General features: G+C 36.2%; 2 protein-coding genes across 2 annotated transcripts; one reads left to right on the top strand and one right to left on the bottom strand.

The window, feature by feature from the left end:
• The first annotated feature begins 836 nt into the window (after positions 1 to 836).
• On the top strand, positions 837 to 1,540 carry LOC113330457 (ATP-dependent DNA helicase pif1-like). The gene is made up of 2 exons (XM_026577266.1): positions 837 to 1,048; positions 1,180 to 1,540. The coding sequence occupies exons 1-2, from the start codon at positions 837 to 839 to the stop codon at positions 1,538 to 1,540; spliced, it is 573 nt and encodes a 190-aa protein (XP_026433051.1).
• A 9,747-nt stretch (positions 1,541 to 11,287) lies between these two features.
• On the bottom strand, positions 11,288 to 12,027 carry LOC113330738 (multiprotein-bridging factor 1a-like; the record flags this gene model as incomplete). Its single annotated transcript, XM_026577575.1, has 3 exons — positions 11,288 to 11,511; positions 11,622 to 11,704; positions 11,850 to 12,027. Coding segments are annotated over 3 exons (381 nt in total), but the record flags the coding sequence as incomplete, so codon positions are not given.
• Positions 12,028 to 15,288: the final 3,261 nt, after the last annotated feature.

Here is a 15,288-nt window from a genome sequence, read left to right as displayed (position 1 = left end):
ATAGGTATGTTTATCAAGAAGTACAGTACTGTAGTCAGTTGTACTTTCCTGTAGATAGCTTCTTCCTCCTAGAATTAATAGAGGAGGATTTAGGTACAACGTATAGTTTCCTCTTTAGGCAGTAACTTCCTCTTTCCTGTGTATAATTTCGTTGTTCAAATAGAATGGAACTGATATCATATAGGAACTGCAAGTCACCAGCTTATCCCCTGAAACAAAGAGATGCCAAACTACACATCCTAAAAGAGGTGGAAAATGTGTGGCAACTACAAGGTATCTTAGAGAAAGTGGGAACCGTATTATCTACAAGTCGACCCATTTTGCCACTTACAATCAAATTGGGTAACATTTATGCAATGTATCTTGCATTTGAAATACAATTTTTTTTATTGTAATGTCTATTGTTTTGAACATCAAGTCCAGTGGTACATACTTGCTTAGGTGATTGCTAGATTGATACAAAAAACTTCGTAGAACGACATAATTACACTACATAATGGAAAGCTAAGACTCACATCTCATTAAGCATTTTTGGGAACCCGTTTACGGGAATTTAGTTAAATTGTTTCTCCTGCATACTTAGCCACCGCATCTGCCATACTAGATATTAATTCCTTCGATATACTTACGTCATTTTGCAGGTGAGGGAAAATCCAGAGCCAAAAGTTAACTTGCCATCTGCTATTTCAAAATCTACCAATCTAAATGAGTTGATTTCAAAGATATATCCGAGAATTGAAGAAATGAGCAAAACCACTGCAGAATATATGACCGAGAGAACAATATTGTCTCATAGGAACGACGAGGTTTCATAAATAAATAAAATTGTGTTGGAGATGTACAATGGTGAATCTCACACGTTTCTCTCAGCAGATAAACAAGAGCAGGTTAACAGTGAAGCATCAACAGGTACAACCTATACGAGTGAAACATTAAACCAACAAAATCCATCAGGATTACTGCCATTCAAATTAGATCTTAAAGTCGTTTGTCCAATTATGTTGTTGCGTAATATATCTCCTAGAAGTGGACTATGCAATGGTACTAGGTATGTGCTTTATCCAGATTATCACATGTCATATGATTCACCTCATTTATTCTCATTGTGTTTCTTATATTTAGAACCCTTGACTTGCTTCGATGATTGTTTAATTATGCCATGATTTGTTGTGTTATTAGGTTGAGGGTAGATATTTGCGAACAACATGTTACTGTGGCTACAATTTTGACAGGAGATAAGGCTGGGGAAGTGGTTTTTATTCCGCGCATATCACTAACACCATCTTCATCGCACGTCCTCATTCGAATGACTAGGAGACAGTTCCCAATCAGGTTGGCTTATGCGATGACCGTAAATAAATCTCAGGCTCAATCGCTGAAGTATGTGGGGGTAGACTTAAGGAGTCCCGTATTCAGCCATGGGAAGCTCTATGTTGCACTGTCCAGATGCACAAGTGCCGGGAGGGTCCATGTATTACTCCCAAAGAACAGTACTAGACATGAAGCAACAAATGTTGTGTATCAAGAAGTCCTGTCATAAGTTTGTTTTCGAAATTTGATTCTTCTGCTTTTATCACCAGTGTTTATTCTTGGCTAATTTGATGTCACTTGGAATCGACAGGATCAATTACATTGGCGCACAATTATAGACTAATTTAAAAAAGTGTAGAGACAAATTGAGTAACATAAACAAGACAAATACTAATCTTTTTATAAATAAACTCAGCTTCAAGTTATATTAGTTCTTTGTTATTAACTGTCTATTATGAAATTTGGTAGCTCCGGTGATGCAATACATAAAGACAATATACAATGGAATAAATGTTTGCTATGAGATGCCTCTGCCACCTCCACCACCACTGATGACATGGGTTATCGGCAAAGTCATTAGCCATAGCACCAGCACCCCTTCCGCCCCGTGCCATTATGGCACGGGTAATCCACTAGTAACAGTAATAAGCTTAAATAAAAAGAAAAACAAATTATACCTCGTTCGCCAATTTCTCGACATAAGTTTCAGTGATCCAATAAAATCCATTAGTAAACAGGATAGCCCTTGAACAAAATATCCCAAAAGCAACAATAACATTTCTTCTCCACCCAATTAAATGAGCATAATCTTCTTGTTCATCTTCTCCCTCTTCTCTATTATGAGCAGAGAAAAGAGTACATAATCGACAAACTAAATAATAAAAAGTCAGAATCGCAACCATAACGATTAATCGAATCGGTAATAATGTAATCATAGCTAGTCCAAGTAAGATTTCCTCTTTCAATGATATTTCGCCTAAACCCATAGTTCCATATACATCATTACGTACATAAGCTGCAAATTTTTTCTTAAGTTCTTGTATATCTTTCTCGGTATATGAAATATTATTATCAGAATCACCAGCCTCTGATTTTTGTAGTAATGGTTGATTATATTTTTCTTTCTCTTCTTCTATTTAGCTATTTTGACTTTTATTCAGATTGGTGATATCCTTTAGTTATGCTTCCATCTTGAAAGAAAAAAAGGCACTCGAGAATTTTAGAAATCCCTAATTTGGTCTGTTTGGACCATGACAAGAAAAAACTAGTTTATCAAGTATTCTTACTTGAAGAAGAAAAATAGAACACTTTTGTTATAGGGAGGGGGTGTTCGGATCATGGGAGTGGAAATCTCGGACTCAAATCAGTGATTCACTAACGAGTTGGGCTCTAATATTTGTTGGACCAAAGTATCCTTCAGAGTTTTGACACGGAAGTATCTTTTAGAGTTGATTTACTCGTTTTCTTCTTTTGATTCATAGTTAAGCCAAATTCATTGTTAAGCCATAAAATGTAAAGTCATCAAGATTTTGACCCTTCACTACAGAAAGTATAAAACTAATCTTCATGACCAGTGAATATAGATATTTTTAAGGATGGGAAGACGCCATTATCCATTTTCAAAGATAACGAAATCAAAATGAAATATTCTGTGAATCTATGTCTTCAAGTGTACTAGAGTTTGTTTGAAAAAAACAATCCCAACTACCCAATCGATTATGGCATGATACTCTCTTGTTTTATGACTGTATAGCAAGCAAAAATCAGTCTGTAAAAACCTTGGTTCCTTCTTACCACTAGAAGAGAAATGAGACATTCATGTTAACATCTCAAGCATGAAATTGAAATTTCTCTACAACACAGGAGGCAGTGAAATATAACATTTCACTACCACCAAAAGGATGGTGAAAAACATTCTACTGACAATGACATTTCATGAAGGACGAATTACCTTAGGACCAATACACATAGAATATGCCTTTTGATGAATGGTTAAAGTACAATTCGTCTCTGTTTCTTAGATACTAAGATGACAAAACTATCACCTTGCGAGAAAAATGTTCCATCATCTTCATTCACATACGAGATGGCATTATGCTCGTAAGTTGAATTTCAATGACAATCAAAAAAACATAAAACCATCTCTAATCAATGCATCCCCAATGGGTTAACTCAACTCACAGCAAAGTGACAATCACAGAACACAAACCAGTAGATTCAAATATCGTTTACCTTGGACGACCGAAAACCTAGTTTTCACATTATCTAAAACAAACGAGAAATTTCTATAAATCCAGGATGCCAGCTTAATGTTCTCGCTCAGACTGGACAACGAGATATTAATGTTTTTCGCCATTCAGCGTAAACGAGCGCAACAAAAGAAATCCTGGAAGGTTACCGATTTCAGATGAGGTCATGTTTTTATTCTTATGGCAAGTTCATCCAACAAAGCATTTCTTCATCAATCACTCTATTGATTTAGTGCAACACGGTTAGCTGGTCAGGCTGTTGATAAGAGGTAAGCAAAGTATTCGAAAAATAAAATGACACCAATAAAAATTGGGTGAAAGACCTCCATCATACCGAGAAGTTCTTTGAAAGAAGGAAATTATTATTAGGGTTTGTTCTTCTTGGATGGACGGAAATAAAAGGAAATTTTTGTTTGGGTTTTGCGGTACTCGAAGATAATTTTGTCTAATTCAGTGGATAGTTTACACCCAGTTTCATCTAATGAGTTAACACCGGTTTCTACAATCCCTTGATCCAAAAGCCTCCTACCTATAACAAAAGTGAAAGAGAATCTTAGATGAGATCTGTGACATTCGAGCTATTCATTACAAAAATTCATAATCTGTTTTTTTTTCCCTCTTTTCTAAGACCTGATTTTGTACACCTAGTATACTAGATAAATCTAAACCAACTTCGTCTATCAACTACTAGTCTTTTGATAACTTATGTTGCGTCTATCAACTACTGGTCTTCTGATAACCTATGTTGCACGGAGACTCCAAGAAACATGCCCTAACCGTGTCGGACACACGCCACATAATGTGCTGTTTGAAAATTGATATTGACACTTTGAGAATACCAATTGGATACTTTGAGGACATGTCATAAATGATTTATTTTGGTTTGAAAAATTAAAATAAATTAAATGTGACGTTAAATGTGACGTTAATTTATTCTTGTTTTAGTCAAATACAAACATTATTCATGAAATACTTTATCACTATTACATTATTATTAATTTTTTATAGTAATTAGTAATCAAATATTTATAAAAATAAGAGTAATTATTTTGTTGTGAAGATTGTAGTAATATTTCATTTTAATTTATTTTTTTTGAAGCATATTTCATTTTAATGATGTGAGTAATATATATAACGTGTCCGTGCAACCTGTTTTTTTTTTTAGATTTGACGTGTCTCCGTAATCGTGTCGTGTCGTAACTATGTCCCTTATACGTGTCCGTGCAACATAGCTGATAACGCTATACTCAGAAAAGCTAAGTGTTGACCAAATTTGGTGTACCAATTGTGGACCCTAGTTAGCAATTAGGAATATAAAAAACGTACGGAACGTCGTACATACGAATATTATTCGGAATACAAGTTAGCGGTTAATGATCCGAGAGTAATTCCAAACGGTATAGGTACATGTAGTTCGTTTTGCGTATACTAATTCAGAATGGAAAGTTCGTATACGGTATATTATAATTTAATACATATTTTTAGTATTAAAAGGTTAATGTGGTCTAAACTGTATATACAAACTATGCACAACATTTAACAACCAAATTTGCTTGGAATGGTAGATAGGCAGTCACTGAAGGGGTTGAAGACATTTTTGTTAAAACAATTAAGAAATCGCCGAGTCATGACACGACAAGGTCCAAATCCAACTAAATTCGTTCCGAATTAGTTGACCGAATTATTCCTGATACCGAATTCGCGTATAAATCGGAAATCTCACATACCACGCATACAGGTTACGGTATTTGGAACGTACACTGATAATTCGCGAATTCGCGTGTTAACCGAAAATCCCACATATCTAGTAATAATTCACGAATTGTTCGACGGATTGTTAACTAGGTAAAATTTTACCATTAATTATTGTTTTAGGGTCCTATTTAGGTTTTAAAATGTCCACCCTACTAAATCCTATGGTGGAGGGGAGGTGGACCAATTTGGTCCAGTACTGTTGGTCCACCCCTAGCATTGTCGCTTTATACTTACTTGTGTACTGGACTGGAAACTAGATTGGGGTCAGCTGATCAGAGACACCAGACGATGTTTAGCACGGAAATGCTTGACACCCCCAACTTTTCCCCACATTCAAATACCAAAATAGGTGGAAACCATCCACACTTTACGTTTTTCTCTGGGTCACGTTCCTGGAGAAAGCAGGGGGCCACTAAAAATTGGTTTGTGAGAGTGGGGAAATATTTGGGGGTAAGAAGCATTTTCGATGTTCAGTCCGAGATTATTTTGTTGTTTAGCAGCTTATCAAAATACAAAAATTAAAACAATAAAAGGTACATTGGATGCTGCTGCTATGAATGTCGTTCAAGGGACACAACCTTACCTAACGACTATAGTAAAAACAGTAAAACTCAATTCTGAAAGTGAGTACGCAAAGGCATTTGTATCTCTGCTGTTTATTTTTATTTTTTTTTATAAAAGAATAAATTACATTAAGAAAGTATAGACTACAATGTTTGCTAAATGAAATTAGGGACCATTCATGCTTACATCAAATTTTCTATTATGTTTAGCTATACGGTCAACTAATGAGTTATAATCTTTTTGGAAAACCTAATAGCAATAAAAGAAAAAGACTTTAACAAAGATTGATAATCATCTAAAATTGAACTGCTACACCAACACTTTGTGTCGTTCTTATTCTTTAGGTAATCCATAACCTTTTTGGTATTGCTGATAAGACAAATATTAGAGATGTGATTGTTTTTGCTCCATTGGATGGCCTTAAATAGCAATATATATATATTCAGCTTCCTTTGTGTATATTGGTATACAACCTTTGAAGTTTCCAGCAACATCTGTTAAATAAATACCAATACCCGTATTATTAGTATCTTCGTTAAAAGAAACATCACAATACAACATATAAAAGCTGTCTGGGAGTCCATCAGAGGGATGCTACAGAGAGATATCAATATCATGGTTACGAGAATTTGTAATATGAGAGGGATCTAGGGAGGAAGACATGGATTCCAAGGTTTTGTTATATAGTTTCAAAGCAAAGGTAGCAGTTGAGTTGATTCAAAGTCTTAACCTGAAACTCTTTAAAACATATATCTCTCCATATGAGCCAAGCCGTTGTTAGAATGGTGCAAATAGCATATTGGATTTGATTGTTACATATCCACTTAGTTATCCAATATTTGATGGATGGATTGGTAGCTAAATCATGAAAAACAATATTACCATATGGTATGACAAACCAAACAATATATATTCAGTGGTCTTGCAAAAGGCCAATGAAACAATATATATTCAGTGGTCTGAATAGCATTATCATTTCACACACTACAAGTACTGTTGTTTTGATTAGTAACACAATGGAAAAGCTTAGCTTTTGTGTGTAAAACATTCTCAAGATATTTCAAAGAATTTATATTATGAAGCAAATTATAACTCCAAAAAAAATTATAGACAAATGTCTATAAAGTGACCTAACAGAAAAAAATACAATTATAGGAGAAAACTAGAAAAAAAAACAATCTTGGAATTTTTATGGAGATAGGGCTTGACATGGGTTGATTTTTGGTCAGGTCCAATTTTGGTCCACACGGACCAAAAAATTAAAATACCATAGAATTCAAAAACTGAAAAATCTAAACATCGAAAAAGCCAGCTTTGTAAGTTGGTATTCTTTTCATATTCCAGAAAAACAAAAGTAACAAAAATAAATATCAAAACACATATTGTAATATAACATAATTTTTTTTTTGTAATTCATGCATACTATGTGACCATCAAAATGGGTTGAATATGAATATATAAAAATATTTTGTTAGATTTTCATTTATTTAAAATAAATATTTATCAAATTGTAAAAGTCCACCTTTTACCTTAGTGGACACCATAAATAAGGAAACTAACGACAAAAATCTAGCTAATATGTGAATCGTGTAATCTTAAATCTTTGTTTATATCATATTCCTTAGAGCTTCTCAAATTGAATGTGGATGTTTCATATGTGGTATCATTCTTAAGATATCTGAAATGCAGGGGTACCAAGCACACACCCAATTTTTTTCGTTTGTAACCTGTATGGACAATACCTAATACAACTGCAAGTAGATCAACTGAACGATCCTTGACAATATGTATATAAAATTTATATCTTTATCCTCTACTCAATCAGTATGTATATAGACATGAGGTATGTGAACCTGATTGTTAAGCAGAGTACTTGGACGATCTCAAAACTCAATATCCAAGATAAATCTAGTCGCATCCAACTTGTTATCTATCTTTCAATATACGAATTCTACAAGAACTAGTCTCGTAATCGATTACAATTAGAAAGACCTATCTATTTTGAGTGCATACGTACAAACCTATGAAAATCCAATCATGGAGATAAATAATATAATGTGGAAAAGGAAAAACATAAGACACCAGAAGTTTTGTTAAAGAGGAAACCGCAATAACAGAAAAAACCCCGGGACTTCATCCAAATTTGAACACCACGATTTATTAATCCACTACAGACACTAGATTACTATCATACTTCGGACTGGAATGTAGTTGTGACGAATCCACCCTCCAATCGATTCAGTTACAGTCGCGCTCCCTACGTCTCTTGAACCTCGCAAGGTTCTACGCACTTGATTCCCTTAGCTGACGTCCTTTACATCCTAAGAGTTGCTTCAACCTAAGTGAAGACTTTTGATACCAATCTTTCTCTAATAGATAAACCTATTTGATTTCCGCTTAGATCGAAAACCAATGTGCGAAAATCTTTTTGCAATAGACAAGCTTGCAAACTTCACAAATCCAGAACTTACGACTCCTGAAGTGCATCCTAGAATCTTAAACACCTCTCAAGAACAATCTCAAAAGAACAATTAAGATCAGTTTTCAGATATCTATCTTAAGGATTCACAAAGGCTGAGACGAAGAGAAATTTGTGATTGCAATCTATCTTTCCTGAAAGAGATTACAAAAAACCCCATAACAGAAAATCAAGATCAGAATACACGAACTACTAAGGTAAAGATATTCGGACCTGACTTCACGAATCCTTAAAGAGAAGTATTTTAGTAGTAAACCTAATTATGTTTCTCAGATGAAACCTAGGTCTATAGAGGATGACTCTAGAATCAACTATGACACAAAGTGTCAGGATTGATTTTCCCAGTTGAAAGAGCATCTCTGTTTATAGATTTTCAAGGACCGGGGGTTGCATCAAATTCAAGTTAAGATAACTTGAGGATCAAGAAAACACTTAGGTCTTGAAAATACAATAAAACAATATACACTAAGAACCGATTCTAGAACCACGTATAATGATTGTTTTGTTTGACAAGTATGCCAAAGAACTAAAGCAATTTGATGTTCATTTAAACACCTAATAATTTAACCATGATGCACATACACAAGTGTTTGAGTGATCAATGAAGTCTTAGAAGTGTTTAAGAGAGTTCTAATAATTCTAAAGATATTTAAAAAATAAGACTTTAAGCATAAACTAAAAACTTAAACTGGGACAGTTGGTACAATAGTTCGTGAACTGTTAAGCTTGTTCAAGAGTCACGGTGCAACGATTCGTGAACCACGTTTTCCAACCCTACAAGACTGTTGAACTCAGTTGACCATAATTTATCAACCGGGTTTGTCAACTGCTATCCTTTAATACCAACTTTCAAATTTCAGTTCACAATGGTTCGTGAACAGTCCCCAAGTGAACTTACGATTTGCGAACTGGTTTGCTAACCCTCCTGTATTTCTGAAACTCAGATATCTATGGTTTGCGAACTGGTTCGCCAACCTACCCTGTGTAGAAATATCAGAAAGTTCAATATTTCTCTCTTATGATGTTTAAAACATTCCCGTGTGATGTACTTTCAATTGATCCACAAATTAATTCACAGAATAAATTGTTTAGAATATTATTATTAAGGATCATTGAACATATTTTCTTAGAATCATATTTCGAGATTTTAAAAAAGACAAGCTTGACTTGAAATTTCTTCTTTGTAAAACTACTAGAAGTCATATGACATTGTCTCAAAAAGATAAAATGGTAAAATAGAATGGTTCAAACTTCACTTACCTGATATAGAAGTTCTCTAAATTTCTTCTTCGATTTTCAGTCTTCAAGGGTGATGTCTGATACTCAACTACCAATTTCTAACCTAGTCCAAGATTTGACTTAGTAGACTAGAAATCAAGATATAGTTTTGATCATCTAACATTGATAACAATCTTGAGATAACAAAACTTGTGGGTTCAACCGATCATTGCTTAGCAATCTCCCCCTTTATCACTTGCAAAACTATTCAATACATGTGGATTCAAATAAATAAACTTTTCAGCTCAATCCACTATGCTTGATTTCCTTGGTTCTTCAACAAACGTCTTTAGTTCTTCGTACTTCAAGTTCTTCAATGGTTCTGCATGTGTTCTTTCAACACCTTTGTTGTTGAAGATCCATAACAATAAAAACTTATGAGAATACTCAAAAAGAGTTTTGCAAAAATGCGATAATCACACTCTACTCATTGGTTGTTGTGCAGAAATATAGTATTGTTATCTTCCTCAAAGTTCAATTGCACCACAAATTCGAAGCAATACTACGGTGATATGTTCTCCTTACTCCTTTTGCAAAATAGGTGAAACCTATAGATACTAATCCACTTCCCCTTACATATGATGCTCCCAAAAGCCATATGTAAACTAGTAAGATACTACTTAATAATATTCACCATTTTTGTCAACAAAATTGGCAAAGATGAAAAATCGGGATCAAGAAGAATTAATTAAAAGAGTATTCAAGACTATAGAACACATACCAACATTTAGTTTAGACAATTTCACCAAGTAAATTCGGCTCGCGTCAAGGAGATATAAAGGTACAAGAATCTCCTCCAATTCCACATCCGCTCTCCCCACAAAGATATTACCATTAAGCACAAGTTCAAAAGAACTCTCCCCCATTTGATGTCATTCCCGAAAGAACAACATGAATGACGTTAACTCTAATCACAAGAGAACGATTTTTCCTTGTAAATAAAAATTTACTCGCCAGTTATGAACAAAGTAAACAAGTATCCTTATGTTTTTCTCTCTTCTCTCCAATTACGAACGAAGAAGTTAAAAATAGCGATTTTTGTGAGAAGAATAATCATCGAAAAAACTATTCTCTACGCCAGTTATGAACAAGAGAACAATTCTTGTGATATGACTCAACATAAAAATTATAACTTCTCTAGCCATGTACGAACATAGAGATTAAAGTCATCACTTATTCCCATACGGTGACGCAATTAAGGAAGTAAGTTGATCCCTCCGGATTATACAAGATTACTCTTGTCCAGTCCACTCGTATAATTGCTGAGAATGGGTGAGATCACAATTTGTATATTCTGAGCAGAAGTATTAACAACAATCTCCTCTTGACCTTTTCATCTCTAGAAAAAGGTGATAAAAGATAGAAAAGGTGGCAGATGCAATAAAGATCACTACAAGCACTCCCCACCCACGATAGATCGACTAATTCACAGAAAATTATCTACAGCTGCAACTTCTTTCAACTAACCAGATTATAAAATAAGATGAACACACTGCAGAAGTTGAAAGCAGTAAAAGCACATCACTAGAATGATGAAAAGTAAGGCACAATATAAACAGCACACATCATTCTTCTTTAGAATCCTGCCCAAAAGACTGCTTTAATCCATAAAACACGGGATTAACATCATCGCGCACTTTTTTTGGGTTTTTTCAAATTCATGGACACTCAAAACTGAATTCGTTTTATGTTAGTAATAATAGCAACAGAGAACCCTACTGAAGACCTTCAGTATCCTTCACTGCGGATTTTGTTTCACTTCTTTCCTCGGAGCTTCACACCAAGAACCCTTTCCAGCTTTGTAATTATCTGTTGGTTTGGTATGGCCTTCCCAGATTCATACTCCTGGACAATTTGTGGCTTCTCATTGATCAGATGCACAGCACACAAGGTATATCCATTAAGTAATAATCATACATAGAGCAAATGTTTACTTAACAAGGAACATGAACAAACTTCTTCAGTCTCCAGAGAGAAGGAACTACCTGTGCAAGTTGAGATTTGGTCATTTTCTTGTCCAAACGAGCCTGCATGATGTTTTTCTTTAGTTCAGATGGTACTCGTTCATCTGTGTTCACACAGAAACAAGATCAAATACATCTGATGTGTTAGCCAGATTGCAAGTAAAAAAAAACAATTCTAACATTAAATATAGAACTTCTCTAGCAAGCGCAACTGCCATGGAAAAAAGTTAAAGAGTAGGAAATACTCACGCGCAAGAACTTCTGTTTCTTCATCAAGTTTCCGCGTGTTCAATGAAGTTCCACTGGAGGCAGCTTTATTTGTTCCCGCAGTAGCTAAAAGAGATAGATAAAAAGATAAGAAAAAGGAATATGTTTCACCAAAAAATAGATTAAAGCCATCATTTTCAAGAAAAGTGAAAGCCGCCGAGAAGATATATCATACCAGGAGAAGACATGAATATAGCAAAGGGGTGACAACTAAAATAATAATATAACGTTGTTGGATATGAATTTGGGGTTAAAGGCTAAATGGGTATTGAAGGATTTGAAAATTGGCTCAACCAGTTGTGAATACCAATATTCTGCGGAGCACGTGTCACGATATCAGTGGTCGCATACATGATAACTGTGTAGCCCTCGCTATACATAGGAATCCAAGTGACAGAGGATATCTTGGTAGATCTACTTTATCTCGTCACAAGAAAGGATGCCTCGACGGCTAAAATGAAAGAAATGAAAGCCTAGTCTATAAGGAGGCAGCTGGCGAAGGGACAAAGGTAGATGACATATCTAATCAGCATTAGATGCACAAATTTCTTATCTACACGCATAATCAAAGCTCGAGGAGAGAGATGATGTGGCAGAATCAGATTGGCAGAAGCTGGCGGTGAACGAAGGTACAACCTGTACTGAGGTTGGGAAGTTCCCGAAGGAACGTGGGTCAGCTGAGGTGGCAGAGTTCAACTGGAGAAAGCACGTGGCGAACGAAGATACCATCTGTACTAAAGGTATATCAGCAACGATGGACCCAGAGGTAGCAAAGATATACCTGGAGCTGAAGGGGCTATAAATACCAAGCCTCACCAACAAACTAAGGGCATTCAATTCCTAGGAGAAGAAAATCTCGTCTTAAGCTTATACCTCTTTAATGTGTAGAACTTAAGGAATGACTTCAACTTGAGTTCTCTCTATTATCTTGGGAAGCATTTAAGATCTTTTGTAATCACTACAACATAATACAAACAAATCACTCATTACCCCATGGACGTAGACGAAAGTCGAACCACGTAATATCTTGTGTCTCATGATAACTTAGTAGCTTTTACTTCATACTTGCGTTCTTTGTTATTATTATGATCTATGATATCTTCTATTACTTAGCATCATCAGTTCAACTGAGGCATCGATACTACTTAGTATTTGATTCTCCGAACTCTATACATTACGTAGACTACGGGAAAACGAGTAGTCACAGTTTGGATCTAGAAGTTCTCACCAGCTTGAGTTTTTATATTCCGTCATTTATTTTACTTACGCATCTTATTTAACGAAGAGATCTGAGTTCAACAACGATGGATCTCACTTTCTAGTGATTGGTTCGTCCATTGTTCTCGCAAGTTCTTTGAGTTCATAGCCTCTAAAGACTAGCAATCTCACAGATCTACAAAGGTTTTCACAAAAACACACTCACAAAACGTTAAAACTTTTGTTTTGTACTAAAACGCCTTATCCGACAAAGCATTCTTCATATCTGAGTACCTATGAGCACTGAGGATTCTCAGCGAGAATTTAAGGAAGCAAAAATATTTTCAAGCATTTAATACCCCACTTTTCGAAAAGATCTGGTACCCATTTTAATTATTCTCAACATTTAAGGTTGTTTTCTCCAAGGTTACCATAAAATTCAGTACATGTCTCTCCAAGACGTCATTTCAGTCATTTTTCTGAAAAAGCTGCTTAGCCGTCCTCTGTGTCAGAGCATTAATTGTTTGTTTTGACGAAGGCACCCAAGTAGCAGATTTTTGTCATTTTCTCTGTGACCGCAGGATAACAAAATCCGAAGGCATGCAGAAACCAAGTGATGTACCAACAAGCTCACGACCAACAGTCACGATAGGAAGATCTCAAAAGCCATCTCAAGCAAACTAAAGAACCGAAGCAGAGGATGGACAAAGTGAAATAGCAAGAAGAACAGCTGCTACCAAGACGCTTACTCCTGCTGAAGGGATGGGGCAAACATCGGGAGAACAACCACTTTACGACATGCCATTACCGGAGCATCCCAATGTTACGCAACCACCTGCGGCCAACGCAGGGTTACCCAGAACCTTAATTCCCAGGGGACGAGGGTTGGGAAACCTAAGTCCATTCCAGATAGATCCAGACGCACCGGTCATAGAAGAAGGAGTGGATAACTCTGAGGAACCGGCCGACAGCACCCCTCAGGGTGGTGGAATCCACAATGAAGAACAAATGGCAGCACAAGTAGCAACTTTGCTACTACGAAACAAGGAACACGAAGATTCCGTGCACGTGATGGCCCAGGAGAACCAGAACCTAAAAGATATGATGGATGTGCAGATCGAAGGTTCCCAAACTCACCCTCCGTTAAAGAGGCGTGAGAACGGAGCTATATCAGGAAGACGAAAGGTGGATTTTAACCCATTAAAGGCTAACCTACCTAAGGGTACCAGGAGAACGCACCACGATCCAGACGAGACAGACTCAACCTAAAAGCCCTCTCAATCCTACTATGATGAGGCATTTTCCAGAGATGCTCACAATGTGAACATGGTTATGGAGAAAATGGAGAAGATGTGGAAAGAAATACAAGGTCTGAAAACCAGCCATGCAGGCGCAAGGCTATAAGAATTGCTCCATGAAGCGAAAACATCTCTGTTATATCTCCGCATTTTGAGGGATTCTATCCCTCAGAAATGCCCAATACCTGCGTTTCAGACCTATAATGGTATCTCTGATCCCGCAGTCCACCTACGATACTACACTCGTGTCCTTGCCCATTGGGAAAGATATGAGGTAGTACTTTGTAGGTATTTTCCTGCAAGATTGACAGGATCAGCATTGGCGTGGTATGACAATTTACCAGCAAACTCAATTGACTCCTTTGAGCAATTGTCTACGGTATTCGTGGAGACATACATGTACAACAAATCAACAAAGGCAAGGTTAGATAGGATATTCGATTTAGCTATCGGACCCCAGGAAACATTAATGCAGTACACAGATAGGTGGTAGAAGACGTGCCAAGCAATCGAAAAAGTCAATCCAGAAATTAGCATTAATTTGTATAAATACGGACTTGATAGAACCTTAGCTATCTTCGTGGAGCATCACAACAGAGAACTAGGGGAAAGTAACCAGATAAAATAAATGAGGCTAAGGAGAACTGTGAGTACCACCATTACTATGGGCATACAACTGATACATGCTATCACCTAAGGAACACGATCCAGAGGTTCATAGACGAAGGTAAATTCATGGAGTACGTACAGATACAACCAGCCGAAACTGAGGTGGCCCCGAAGAAAAAGGTGGAACTACCTCAGGACGGCAAATACATCAACATGATCACCTTCTCCAGCGGAGGTCAAAAAGAACTGATCGAAGACATCCCCGAGTTAGCTCGAAACAGAAGAAAGATAGAAACCCACGAGGTGTTCAAGCTAAG

Source organism: Papaver somniferum, unplaced genomic scaffold, assembly GCF_003573695.1.
Source record: "Papaver somniferum cultivar HN1 unplaced genomic scaffold, ASM357369v1 unplaced-scaffold_118, whole genome shotgun sequence".
In the NCBI taxonomy this organism is placed as follows: domain Eukaryota; kingdom Viridiplantae; phylum Streptophyta; class Magnoliopsida; order Ranunculales; family Papaveraceae; genus Papaver; species Papaver somniferum.
Note: the sequence above shows the minus strand (reverse complement) of the source record. Positions and strands in the feature narration are given on the sequence as shown.